Source organism: Oncorhynchus kisutch, linkage group LG6, assembly GCF_002021735.2.
Source record: "Oncorhynchus kisutch isolate 150728-3 linkage group LG6, Okis_V2, whole genome shotgun sequence".
Taxonomy (NCBI): Eukaryota; Metazoa; Chordata; class Actinopteri; order Salmoniformes; family Salmonidae; genus Oncorhynchus; species Oncorhynchus kisutch.
Genome location: NC_034179.2, coordinates 62,999,446 through 63,012,576, shown reverse-complemented (window position 1 = coordinate 63,012,576; position 13,131 = coordinate 62,999,446). Strand labels below are relative to the sequence as shown.

At 43.6% G+C, this 13,131-nt stretch overlaps 1 protein-coding gene across 1 annotated transcript in view; it reads left to right on the top strand.

The window, feature by feature from the left end:
• The window catches only part of LOC109893153 (thyroid hormone receptor alpha), a 112,667-nt gene extending 106,501 nt beyond the window's left edge, over nucleotides 1-6,166 (top strand). Inside the window, exon 10 of the mRNA XM_020486223.2 lies at nucleotides 66-6,166. Within this exon, the coding sequence (XP_020341812.1) occupies nucleotides 66-316 (251 nt within the window). The 3' untranslated portion in view covers nucleotides 317-6,166. The remainder of the gene's footprint in view (nucleotides 1-65) is intronic.
• The last annotated feature ends 6,965 nt before the right edge of the window (nucleotides 6,167-13,131 follow it).

Sequence of the window (13,131 nt, the reverse complement as noted above, 5' to 3'; positions counted from 1 at the left end):
TATCTACCATTTCTCTAGTATTATTATTGGTCTTTAAAAGGTATGTATTTGTGCGTTCCTCTCAGATCGCTCGGGCCTGACGTCGGTAGATAAGATCGAGAAGTGCCAGGAGACGTACCTGCTTGCCTTCGAGCACTACATCAACCACCGCAAGCACAACATTCCCCACTTCTGGCCCAAGTTGCTGATGAAGGTGACGGACCTGAGGATGATCGGGGCGTGCCACGCCAGCCGCTTCCTCCACATGAAAGTGGAGTGTCCCAACGAACTCTTCCCTCCGCTCTTCCTGGAGGTCTTCGAGGACCAGGAAGTATGAACTGACTTCTGACATGGAAGAGAGAGGGGGGAATTATTAGGGGAAAAGAAAAGGGGTAAAGAAATTGGCCGCTTTCTTTGTTTTGTGAAACACAATATCACCACCACCAGCAACACGGTTAGTCACCAAGAAAAAAGTCTCAGAAAACCAAAGGCTTTCTTTTGCGTAGCATTTTTGATGATTCGTTTCTGGCCGCACTTGGGGCTCTTGTGGCTGCTGGGCCCCACTTTGAGTTGGGGTGTGGGGCCCCCTCTAAAGTGTGGTTCTCTGACTGCGCTGTGCGTCTATCTAACAGAGAGGCTAGCAGCCCTGAGCGGTGTTCTGCTCCTGTGTTGTTATACACCAGGTGCACATGTATGCAAACCCAAACCCCCAAGGTCTGGTTGGGGTAGCGGTACTGGTGGGGAGCTCTGTGTTAGTGGAAGGCAATCGCTCTGAGAGGCAGACAAACATATACATGCATACATTCACAGACAATCACTTTACAAAATCAAACCACACACATAAAGCCACTGATTGTACATCTACATTCACCTAACACACACACACACACACACACACACACTGCTATAGACACACATATTCATACATGGGACTGACGTAGCTTTTCAGAGCCGCCCGTCACTCGAGCAGGGCAGATAGCTGCTGTTTTTTGTCCCACAATCGAGCTTCCATCAGAGCCTCCACCCTCCAACCTGCTCCCCTCTTCGGCCTCCTCACCGTCCTCCACTGGGACAGTCACCAAGTGTTCCCCCACACTTCTCCCTTTTGAACTCTTCACCTTCCACCCCCTGATGTGCAGCCCAAACTCCTCCTAGCCAAGGCGTGTACTTGTGAACCTACCTCCCTGTACCTTACATACCTCCCTTACACAAAGTGACACATAAACCTTCCTTTATGACAATGGATACAAACAATATCCAATTTGTTGTGCAAAGGTGCAAGTGTACCGTCATGTATATACATAACCCTTTACCCTCATACATACAAGTACTGTATACCTATCTTACTGCATGTATACAGTACACCGGTCTACCTGCATGCACATATACCTCTGTACCTGCATTATATACCCACTGGTTTACCTCCATGTACTTCTCATCCTATACATACCTGTCTACCTGAATACAGCCATACCTCTTTAACCATATATATACATACAGTAAACATAACCTTCTGCCTGTGTATATGGGTACCTCTCATTTATACATACCTCTCTCTGTGTGTACACACACAAAACAATAGTTTGCTGTTCTTTTACCTCGTATGACAGTTGAGGTGAGTTGATCCTCACTTAGGTTGTGTCATTCCAGCTGTCCCAAACCTCCACCTGTCCCAAACCTCCACTACATCTCCTGTTTGGACTGCACTGCACTTCCTGGTTGCAGACTGTGTGTCTCCTATGTTGCCCTGCCCATCACACAGGACTCCCGCCCCCTCTGATGTGGGATTGGTTGAGGGACGGGGAGAGGTGTCACTTACCTCGCCGGTGGTTACACCACAGGCCCCACCTCCAAACTGACAGATTCTACCTCGACTCTCATGTCAGTGTAGATGCCCCTCTGAGTGCAAAACACATATACTTCCACAGTTGCCAATATGGACCTGTTTGGTCCCCCTTACTACCCTGTTCAGTAAGACCCCATGAAATGGGAGAGGCTGCAGATCAACATGCATAGCAGTCTTTATCTTTTACACTTTTCTTTTTGAAGTATTTTTACCACACAAGACCAAGTCTCATAATGGATTCCCCCATCTATCTATGTTCAAGACAAACAACAAACCCACTGGCGGGAATAAAGATTCTGTGTCTGACAAACTCAAAGGAGACTTTCTTTCTTAGGAAAAGACAGACAGTACACCTTGGAAGCCAACTGAGCTCGATGGATGGGCCAAAGCATTGTTATTGTAGACGTTGTTATTGTGGTAAACAAACATACTCTAATCTCTAACTCAATTCAGTAGTATTCACCTGTGGATGGATACCCTGGTTCTCAATGTGGCAGGTCCAGAGACGAGACAAGAATGAGAGGCCCAGCCAATGCAACCTGCCACATAATGTACTTTTTACAGCACCGTTCACAGTAGCAACCCTCTTTCTCCTAAAGTATGGAAAAAGGATTGCCCCAGAGAGCCACAAAGCCTTTGAGATGATTCTCTGACTGTCCTCTCCGCACATCCAATCCTACACCCAGCCAGCTCTGCGCTTTCTCTACATGTCCCCATCCTCTCCTTCAAAGCCATTGACAGTTGTTTGTTTTGCACTAAAGGGATGTCTCCCCCTGTATTTTCCCTATATATGCGCCGTGTTGCGATACAATCCAGATCACCACTGCTCCTAATACAATACCTCCCCTCTCCTGCAGTCTTACCCTAATCCCTAGCTTCAGCCCGGTGCCTAACATTCTGTCACAACACACACACACTCTCTCAGTATTACCACAAGGGGATTTAAAGGAACCTAGAAGCTCTTAACTGTATGGAAAATAGGATGTCATACAAACACGTGCACGGCGATTGAAAAAGAGATGCCGATCTCAATGTGACTTTCCTACTTAAATTAAGGATGCATAAAAATAAAAACAATATGCAGCATAATGATAATCAACTCTTTGTCACTGTGAACGAGCCAGGCTTTGACCAGAAGGTTGGTTTGGATAAGGTATAGAAGAGGGTTGGCTTTTTAGCTGTGAACGACATGGAAATGTTCCCCAGAGGGGTCGTGATTAACAACATGTCGAAGAAGGGAGCTTTCCCACACAGCCAGTGGTCCCTAGACTACTGACAATCTCACACAGAATCAGACTCACCAGCATCGAAGAGCGCACTGCCTTCAGACACCATCAATCGCACCAGCACAGCAGATAGATCCTCAGGCTCTCGCTAGCCATCCTCGTGTCAGGACAGTGTGGATACAATCAACCGACAAATGTTAGCTTAGGTATGTCCTTCCACGCTACCCCCACACCTCCCATTCTCCACACTGTTCCTATTGCACCACCTTAACTGACCACACTACTAAACCAGGGATATCATGTACATTCTGGAACTCAACACATCTCTACCCTGACACCCATTCACTTCTTTAAATGGAGAATCTCCATCGAACATGCTTCTTAGTCCAGGACTAGACTTAATCTGGGTCCAGGAAACTAGCCCCAATCTCCCCCTCCCCGTTATGACAATCTCATGCTTTGCCCTCACTCGCTTTAACCTCCCCATAACCCCTTCCTCCCCACAACATGGTTGTCTCGCTCCCCTCTGAACATCCAATCGAACCCCAACCAAAAGTAGCACTTTGAGAACTTGGAGAGGAACGGAAAGCCCAGGTACATGGATGATATGTCGTTGTGAGGATTGTAAAAAAAAAGACTAAATGAAAAAAGACTAAATGAAAAGTCCCAGACTGAAAATGTTGTGCACTAATAAGTGTCGTTCTGCATATTTGTGATGTCATACTTTTGGGTTGAAATGCTGTTTGTCTGACAGATTCGTCTCCAATAAAGATTTTTTTTTTGTTTAGAAAGAGACTCAGGACTGAAAGCCCAGAAATGGAGTGAAAGAAAAGACAACTTGGATAATTTTTGTTTTGGAAAATAATTATTGTTTGTTGTTTAGCATTTGATTTAATTTAAGTTAATGTCTGTGTTGTTGGCGCTTGACTGATATGATGCTTTACTGTGTAAAACAAACAGCTGTAGACACTTTCTGAACGTCTGTGCAGTGTCGGGCTGCGTCCCAAATGACCCCCTATTTCTGACGCAGACTAGGTCTTCGTGAAACTTCACTTTGATCTCAGCTGGTTTGTACTGTTCGCTCCAGGTGGAAGACGCCCCTAAAACACTGATCTGTGTTCTGCTTATACTCTACCCAATCTTAAACTTGATCTAATGGGTAAAAGAAAAAAGGACCTTTAGTTGAGAGCTTGGGGGAAACGTCACCCATGAATTTGCCCGTCTGTCTGTCTTAATGTAAACAGGAATATTATGTTTTTTTAAGAAAAAAAATCGAATAATTACAAAACCGAAACAATTTTTTGTTGTTGTTGATTTAAACAACTGTTCATACCTCAGACAATGAAGTTGGAAACGGAATGAAAAGGAGTTGTGGTTCACATGCATGGATAGCCAGCCGCTGCATCGTACGCTCACATCGTTTGTGTGAAGCTTCTTGACAGGAACTGTATATAAAACGACACTATCTTAAATTCAAGCGGTATTTTAGGCTTTTGACAATCGCTCTGACATCATGCATTTTCTCACAACCACTTAATCCAATAGGCTCAGATAGACTCACAGGATCAGGAGATGTTTAGATGAGGTTCCCTCTACATAGTGTGTATTGGGATGTTATGTCCTGGCTCAGTATTAAATGTAGCTCAACAAGATCTATGTCTATAACTCTTGTGTATGTCCCTCATAACTGCCTAACCAAGCCTGGTCCCAGATCAGGATGTCTTGTAAACTCCTATGGTCATTATCACAGTTGGCAAGATGGAACAAACCGGTCTGGAGGCAGGCTATGTCAGTACCCCTGTAACGCTAGACAAATCATATAGACATTGCTGCTCTGCAGAATGTGATAGTGGCTCTTGCGCTCAGACACTCACCAATCAATTGTTTTTGGTTTCATAGGTTATGACAAGAACAAAAAACATACATCGAGAGATGGTGGCATCCCAGAGCGCTTTATTTGTGTTGTTAAAAAGTTATTTACTTACGTCAAAAGTTGTTAATGTCCAGTTTCTTACTTGGGTACGTTTCCCTTCCTCAACCTGCTCTTGAGCCAATTATTTTCTGAAATCGGCCATTTAACTATGTGCTTGCTCTTCTCTCAGCTTACCTTCATGAACACTGATCTGAAAGGACCAGATAAGTGAAAGCAGTCTGGTAACTCATCCATTTCCTGTCCATTTCCAGTGGTAACCATTAGTCAAGTAGGGTATATAGAATGGGAGGTTGTGGGTTAGCTGGGAGCGAACACTGTATAGGCAGAGGGAGTAGTCCATGAACTACTCCTGTGTTTCTCAATCCTGGTCTTTGGGTTGGCAAGGCAAGGGGTATTGCCCCTATTATTGCTGACAAGTGAATGACCCTCTTGAGTTTTTTCAGTTGAACAGTTATCTGCTCTTCCCACCAGTTGAATGGTGTACTGTAGATCATGTCTGATTTGGAGATGGGATGGGGAGGTTTCTATACTCAACTCAAGGACCAGGATTGGGGAAACCATTTTTATGCAGCATATTGTTTCTGATTAAAAATGAAAAACATCTGCAATTTCCAATGAGACAAACTGTGTAGATGTGTAAACAAATTCACTCAGGTCTGACTCTATGTTATGTAGAGGGGTGAACAGAGGCTACAGAATTTTGTGTTTGTGGGATGTGGTTGTGACCACTTGTTACATTGCTCCTAGACATAAATGTGATTTCACCAGCACATTGTATTCAAACATGCCATATGTCGCACCAAAAGGTGACAAATAGTCTAAGTATTAGCGATGATGCCTGAAATTCCCCAGGTAGATCCAAAATGGAAGTCCATTCTGAATGTCACTTTGGATACCGTAGAAGGCATGACTGAAATATGGTGACGGGGCATTTGGAAGGTCCCATCAGCAAAGGTATCACGTTTAGACACACCAGGCGATCTAAAGTATAGGCCAATCTATTTTGAAAATTTATCCTAGTAAAAGACAAGTAAAATAAGACAATTTGGAGCCTGCACACAAACCCGTGCACACTTTCACATGCAGTCATTGTGGAGTTGAAAGCAGCAGGAAGTGGTTGAACTCAGGTATATAAGAAAACAATGACCTTTTCACTTTAATAAATGATTATTTAGACTCAAACCATTGTTCCTTCACGCGTCTTTGACTGTCTGTGTTTGTGCCTTGTCTTGGGCAGATGAGAGGTAAGTGGGTGTGGCTGTGACAGTGTTGAATGCGGATCAATCTAGTGTCGCGATTGGCTCAAGCTGGGGTAAACACAACTTTTATACTCGTTTGTCATATTGACGCAGTAAACTCTGTCTCAATGCAGTATCAGATCTCCAAACCCTGGTCCATAAATGTCCAATTTCAATGGTTAAAAATGCATTCAATCTGAATGTTTAAGTTAAGAATTGGTCTGCCTGTGCTAATTGAATAGCCTGCGTACATAAATCATAGTCTTGTGATTTCAGTCTACTGACAGGGTGACGAAAAAGAGGAAACCCGCACACTGCTCTTCCTGGTAACACTACTCTTTATTAAGCTTTACTTATCGGCCTCGAGGCCTTTGTCACCTCTGACGAAGGTCGATACGTAAAAGCTTAATAAATAAAGAGCAGTGTGCGGGAAACAACAACAAAAAAATCCTCATCTTATTCAATTGTTACTATGCACCTCCAACAAAGATAGCTCAGATGTGCGAGTGCCTTTTTGAATTTGGAATCTACTGACCGGGAACAAATGATTTTGTTTTCACCTAAGTGATCATGAAAGGCCGGGTGTTTGGGATCAGGAAATCTGCTTCATTTGACATGCTATTAGTGTAATTTATTTAGGCAGTGTGGAGTCCCATTTTGAGAACAAGGTGTCTTTTCCAAGGCAGCCCTGCATGACAAGCAATTACACAATCAAGGCAGCATAGGAAATACAAATAATCAAAATATATATTTATTTTTTAAATGTCATAATTCAGAGGCACAAACTCCCCAATGATGAAGTTAGTGAAGCCTGGGTTTCTGGGAATAGCTTCCACTCACGGTTAATGGCAGATGCGCTCCGCTGGTCTCTCAATATTGGTAGCCTATTGGTTTTGGTAGCCTAACTACAGACCGATTTTAGAGTCTCTTCTCTTTTCAGCCATAACCATTTGATTTCAAAACTGTTCTGAAATATAAGGCCAATGTGGCGCTGCGGCTGTCAGGTAACAGAAGCTAAAAATCAGCGGTTTGATATTAAGCACACTGCTACGCTTGTGATTAAAGCAATTCACAGCTATTTAAAAAAAAAAATAAGATATTGATCCTCTGTGGCTACATTATCCTCTCTGGTGTAGTATTTTGAATAATTGTATTTATTTTGGCCTATGTACAAACAGGACTATTTGTTTCATTTTGGTTAGTTGAATAATTATTTGATTTTGGAAATGTACCAGTTGATGCTGCAGCACGTTCAGCATTCCTACGTCCCACGGCTATGGTCATGTTCCTAACGAAGGCACAAAACGGGAGATGCTGTTTCAAAAATCGAGAGAGCCTAATAGAATGCCTTTTGTAATTAGAGTTCTCATTTTTGATAGTGAATGTGACCGTAGGTTGTCGGGTTATAGATTCAGTACCCCTCAGTTTGCTTAATTAAAGCTTATTTTCAAGCTTTATTCCAAGAGTTTTAGAAATGACAATGTGAGGCAGAGAAGGGAGGAAGTTGGAAGGGACGACTCGGGGGTTGAACCCAGGTCTCCGGCGTGCGTTGAGTGTTACTGCTACACCATATCTCCCACTTAACTGGGCTTTGATACGTGCAAGATGGCCGACAAAATCATAACGTTTGGACAGATAATCTCTTCATATGGTGTTATTGCTTGAGACGAGCATCTATTATAACTATACAAGTTGATGCACAGTAGTGTTTTTTTCATCTTTTTCTCTTCCCCCTTTGAACCTGAGTAAGTACAGCCCTATGAACTCGGTGGGAATTTGCTTTAGATTTGTTGTGGAGGAGATGACGTCATTAAGGCAGTCTTCCTCTCCACCAATCACCAGCCTGTATTTCCCACCTCGCTCCCTGCCCTTGTTCACTGTGCAAACAGAGCTGCTCTCTCGGCTCCTCACCACGTCAGACAGATTGCAAACATCTGCGTTCACAGAGTAACGCAAACACACACACACACACACACACACACACACACACACAGGCTGACAGACTCACTCAGACATCCATTACGGATTTTTCTGCTCAGGGGAGGAGAGTGCTTGCAGCACCACAAAGGCACAAAAATAGCGTGCACACACTTTCACTCTCACATACACACACACTCATCAAATTGCATTACATTAAAAAAGGACACTACTTAGTGCTCAAACACACACTTAGAAACCTTGCAGGTACTGTATGAGACTGTAGTTAAAATGAAACCAGTGTTTGAGTAAAGTGAAGTGTCCATGGCATCAGTACAGTGTTTGCGCATGTGCCTGGGCACAGGTTAATTCACGCACGAGTTCCTTCACTCTGCAAATCTAAATAGCCTGCCGTTCACATGTCATACAACAATACCGCCCAACCCCCTCTACACACACACACACACACACAAGCAAAACCGTGTTAGATAAGCAGTAGCGGTGCGTGGGTAAAATCACTGGGGAAGCCGAGGCCATATGTGTTGTGATAATTGTGTTGTTTGCTCTACAACATGTTAATTCATATGCCTTGTCACTGTGATATATATACTGTAGGCCTAAAGGCCGAGACGATAAGAAGACACAGTGGCAGAATTAATTCAACCACAACTTTTTGTTTTATCACACGCCAGATGGCAAACTCTGTCCAGTGAAGTCCACAAAGCATATTGCAGGTACAGTAACAGACAGTTACATGACCTACAGCAAGGTCAAGCAAGTTAATGTTTCCAACATTTTCAGACCCAAGTTTATTTATTATTTTATTTATTTTATTTATTCTTATTTACAATGACGGCCAACCAAAAGGTGAACGGCTTCCTATGGGGATGGTGGCTGGGATTAGAAATAAAAATCAATTCAATAAAAATATAGGACAAAACACACATCACGACGAGAGACAACGTAACACTACATAGAGACCTAAGACGACAACATAGCATGGTTGCAACACATGACAACATGGTAGCAACACAACATGGAGCAGCACAAATCAGGGTACACACATTTGCTGGGCACGGACAACAGCAAAAGGGCAAGAAGGTAGAGACAAGAATACATCACGCAAAGCAGCCGCAACTGTCAGTAAGACTGTCCGTGATCGAGTCTTTGAATGAAGAGATGGAGATAAAACTGTCCAGTTTGAGTTTGAGTTTTTTTTTTGCAGCTCGTTCCATTCACTAACTGCAGCCAACTGAAAAGAATCAGGGATGTGTGTGCTTTGGGGACCATTAACAGAATGTGACTGTCAGAACGGGTGTTGTATGTGGAGGATGAGGGTTGCAGTAGGTATCTCAGATAGGGAGGAGTGAGGCCTAAGAGGGTTTTATAAATAAGCAACAACCAGTGGGTCTTGCGATGGGTATACAGAGATGACCAGTTTACAGAGGAGTATAGAGTGCAGTGATGTGTCCTATAAGGAACATTGGTGGCAAATCTGATGGCCGAATGGTAAAGAACATCTAGCCGCTCGAGAGCACCCTTACCTACCGATCTATAAATTACGTCTCCATAATCTAGCATGGGTAGGATGGTCATCTGAGTCGAGGTTAATTTGGCAGCTGGGGTGAAAGAGGAGCAATTAAGATAGAGGAAACCAAGTCTAGATTTAATTTTGTGCTGAGAGAAGGACAGTGTGCCATCTAGCCATACTCCCAAGCTCTAAACCATCAGAAGTAATAATCACACCGGTGGGGAGAGGGGCATTCTTCTTACCAAACCACATGACCTTTGTTTTGTAGGTGTTCAGAGCAAGTTTAAGGGCAGAGAAAGCTTGTTGGACACTAAAAAGTTTGTTTTAGAGCGTTTAACACAACATCCAGGGAGGGGCCAGTTGAGTAGAAGACTATCATCTGCATATAAATGGATGAGAGCTGCCTGAGCTATGCTGATGTAAAAGAAACAAAAAAAAAATCACGTTTTCAAACCGTTATTTACATTTTCCAACGGGGTGATACATTTGGGTGAGTTTTTTTTTTTTCTTTCTCTCCTGTGTAGCCTCGTTTCACTGCCTAAAATAGTCTAGTGTTCAGTGAAATAACACAATGTCAAAAACAGGTAGCCTAGGTCAAATAATTCATATCAATCACATTAACTATTACTCTCTCGCGGGAATTTCACTAACGGTCCTTATGTAGCCAAACGTAGCTGCTGCTCATTCTGTTTGCTCGAAAAGGGATAAATGGTTCAAAAAAGGCTTGTGTCCATAGAGACACATACCAGCTCTACTGGTAGAACTGCTACTACCAGCAGTACTACACCTGCACCTGTCGACAACACAAGCTGTTCTGCTTCCACAAGCACATCCAATGCTAGCATCAGTAATTCTACATTTGTTGTTAGCCCAGCTAGCATGGACACTGGCGGTTGTGAATCTGATGCAGCCGAAGAGCTACTGCCCCCTTACCCGGGAAAGCACCTAACAACAGACAGGGACATTGGACCATCGGAGAGGCACAAATATGATGAGAATTACATTGATTTGGGGTTCACTTATATTGGGAGTAGTGCCTTTCCGCAGCCACAGTGTGTGATATGTGCAAAAGTACTATCTCACAACTCGATGAAACCTTCACCCTTGCGCAGGCATTTAGAAACAAAACATGCCCATTTGAAAAATAAGCCACAGGAATATTTGGAGCGAGAATGAATTACTTTTTAGTAAGACGCTTATAAAAGCAACAGATAACATTAAGAAGGGGCTAAAAGCATCTTATATGGTGAGCTACCGAGTGGCTAGGACAGGCAAGCCCCATACTATTGTGGAGGACTTAATTCTTCCTGCTGCCGTGGATATGGCTGGAACAATGCTGGGGGAAAAGGCCAAAAACAGGATACAAACAATGCCTTCATCACTGTTTCATGACGCATCAGTGACATGGCAGGAGATGTTTTGAAACAATTACTGCTTCACATACAAGCCAGTGAATTATATGCGTGAATTCTCGCTCAGTTTAGTTCAACACTGATTCAAGCACATTTTTTTTCTACTCTTTTTATCAAGGGAGGCTAAATGCTCGCTGGCTTTCCTTGCCTTCAATGCTAGGGGTGGCAACAAGGTCATACTCGTTTGGACCAGAGAGCTTCAGATAGATGGCCGACACGTGGAGAGACGGAGGGGCGCTGTTTTGGCTCGCTCGGACGCTTTCGCCTGTGAGATACATTGAGTGTCTTTGCGAATTGAAGAAAGAGTGTGCAACACAGAGACGAAAGCTAAATTATTGTTTTCTTCTTCCCTTGGTATCTATGAATACATGCCACTGTACATAAGCATATTACCCTCTCATTCACTAGCCTAGATGTGTCCTCAGCTCAACTTTGAGGCTCGGGTGAGGACAGGGAGAAGGGGGGCATCTGGGAGCACGCCCACACTGACCCTGCCTGTCAGAAACACACACACACACACACACACAAATATATCTTTCCCCAGGTTTAATGAGAGACTCATTAAAGACTTTGTCAGGAAGAAGTTGTGGATTTGTAGGAAAGAGGGGGGAGGATGGAGGGAGTGTGTGAAAGAAAGGAATTGGTGTGTTTTTAAAACTGAACTGAATGAGAAGCCATCAAACATGAATCTATACATCTGAAAACTGGTGCATCAAATGAGCAATAAACAATATTAACAGTGAGCGACATAGTTAAAAAGTGATTTAACTGTGTAAGGTCATTAGGAATTTCAGTTCTCAGCAGTGGTTTGATGCTTGCTGGGGAATGAAACATTGGTGTAGAGATAAGAGAGCACATGCACAGTAGGGGATTTTACAGGTAAGAATAACATTGAGCATGTGGTTTCAGTTGGTCTTGGATGTGATCGGGATAAGGGGGTTGTAAAGTCAACTCCAGACAGTCATTGGCTAATTTCTCTGTTTTCTGTTTCTCGTCTCTTCCCCATCTAGCAAGCTGTGAGAGAAACTTCTAGATCACAGCTCTGCTGATCTAGGATCGGTTTTGCCTTTTAAATCATGATTAATAAGACCGATCTAGGATCAGTCCCACTTTCAAGTAATCAATTGTATCATTTATTATTATCTAAAAGGCAGAACTGATCCTAGATCAGCACTCCTCCTCGTAGGCGATTTGTGTATCAAATCCAATTTGATTAGTCAAATGCACCGAATACAACACCTTAGTGAAATGCTTACTTTGGAGCCCCTAACCAACAATGCAGTTTAAAAATGAAAAATACATATGGATAAGAGTAACAAGTAATTAAAGAGCAGCAGTAAAATAACAATAGCGAGACTATATACAGGGGGGTACCTGTACAGAGTCAATGTGCGGGGATACCGGTTAGGTGAGGTAATATGTGCATGTGGGTAGACTTATTAAAGTGACTATGCATAGATAACAGAGTAGCAGCGGTGTTGAAGAGAGGGGGGGGGGGGGGGTCAATGCAAATAGTCTGGGTAGCCATTTGATTAGGTGTTCAGTAGTCTTATGGCTTGGGGGTAGAAGCTGTTTTAGAAGCCTCTTGGACCTAGACTTGGTGCTTTGGTACTGCTTGCCGGGTGGTAGCAGAGAGAACCGTCTATGACTAGGGTGGCTGGAGTCTTTGACCTGGAGTCTTAGGGCCTTCCTTTTGACACCGCCTGGTATAAACGTCCTGGATGGCAGGGAGCTTGGCCCCAGTGATGTACTCGGCCGTAAGCACTACCCTCTGTAGTTTCTTGCGGTCGGAGGCCGAGCAGTTGCCATACCAGGCAGTGATGCAACCAGTCAGGATGCTCTCTGGTGCAGCTGTTGAACCTTTTGAGGATCTGAGGACCCATGCCAAATCTTTTCAGACTCCTAAGGGGAAATGGGTTTTGTCGTGTCCTCTTCACGACTGTCTTGGTCTGCTTGGACCATATTGGTGATGTGGACACCAAGGAACTTGAAGCTCTCAACCTGCTCCACTACAGCCCCGTCTATGAGAATGGGAGTGTGCTCGGTCCT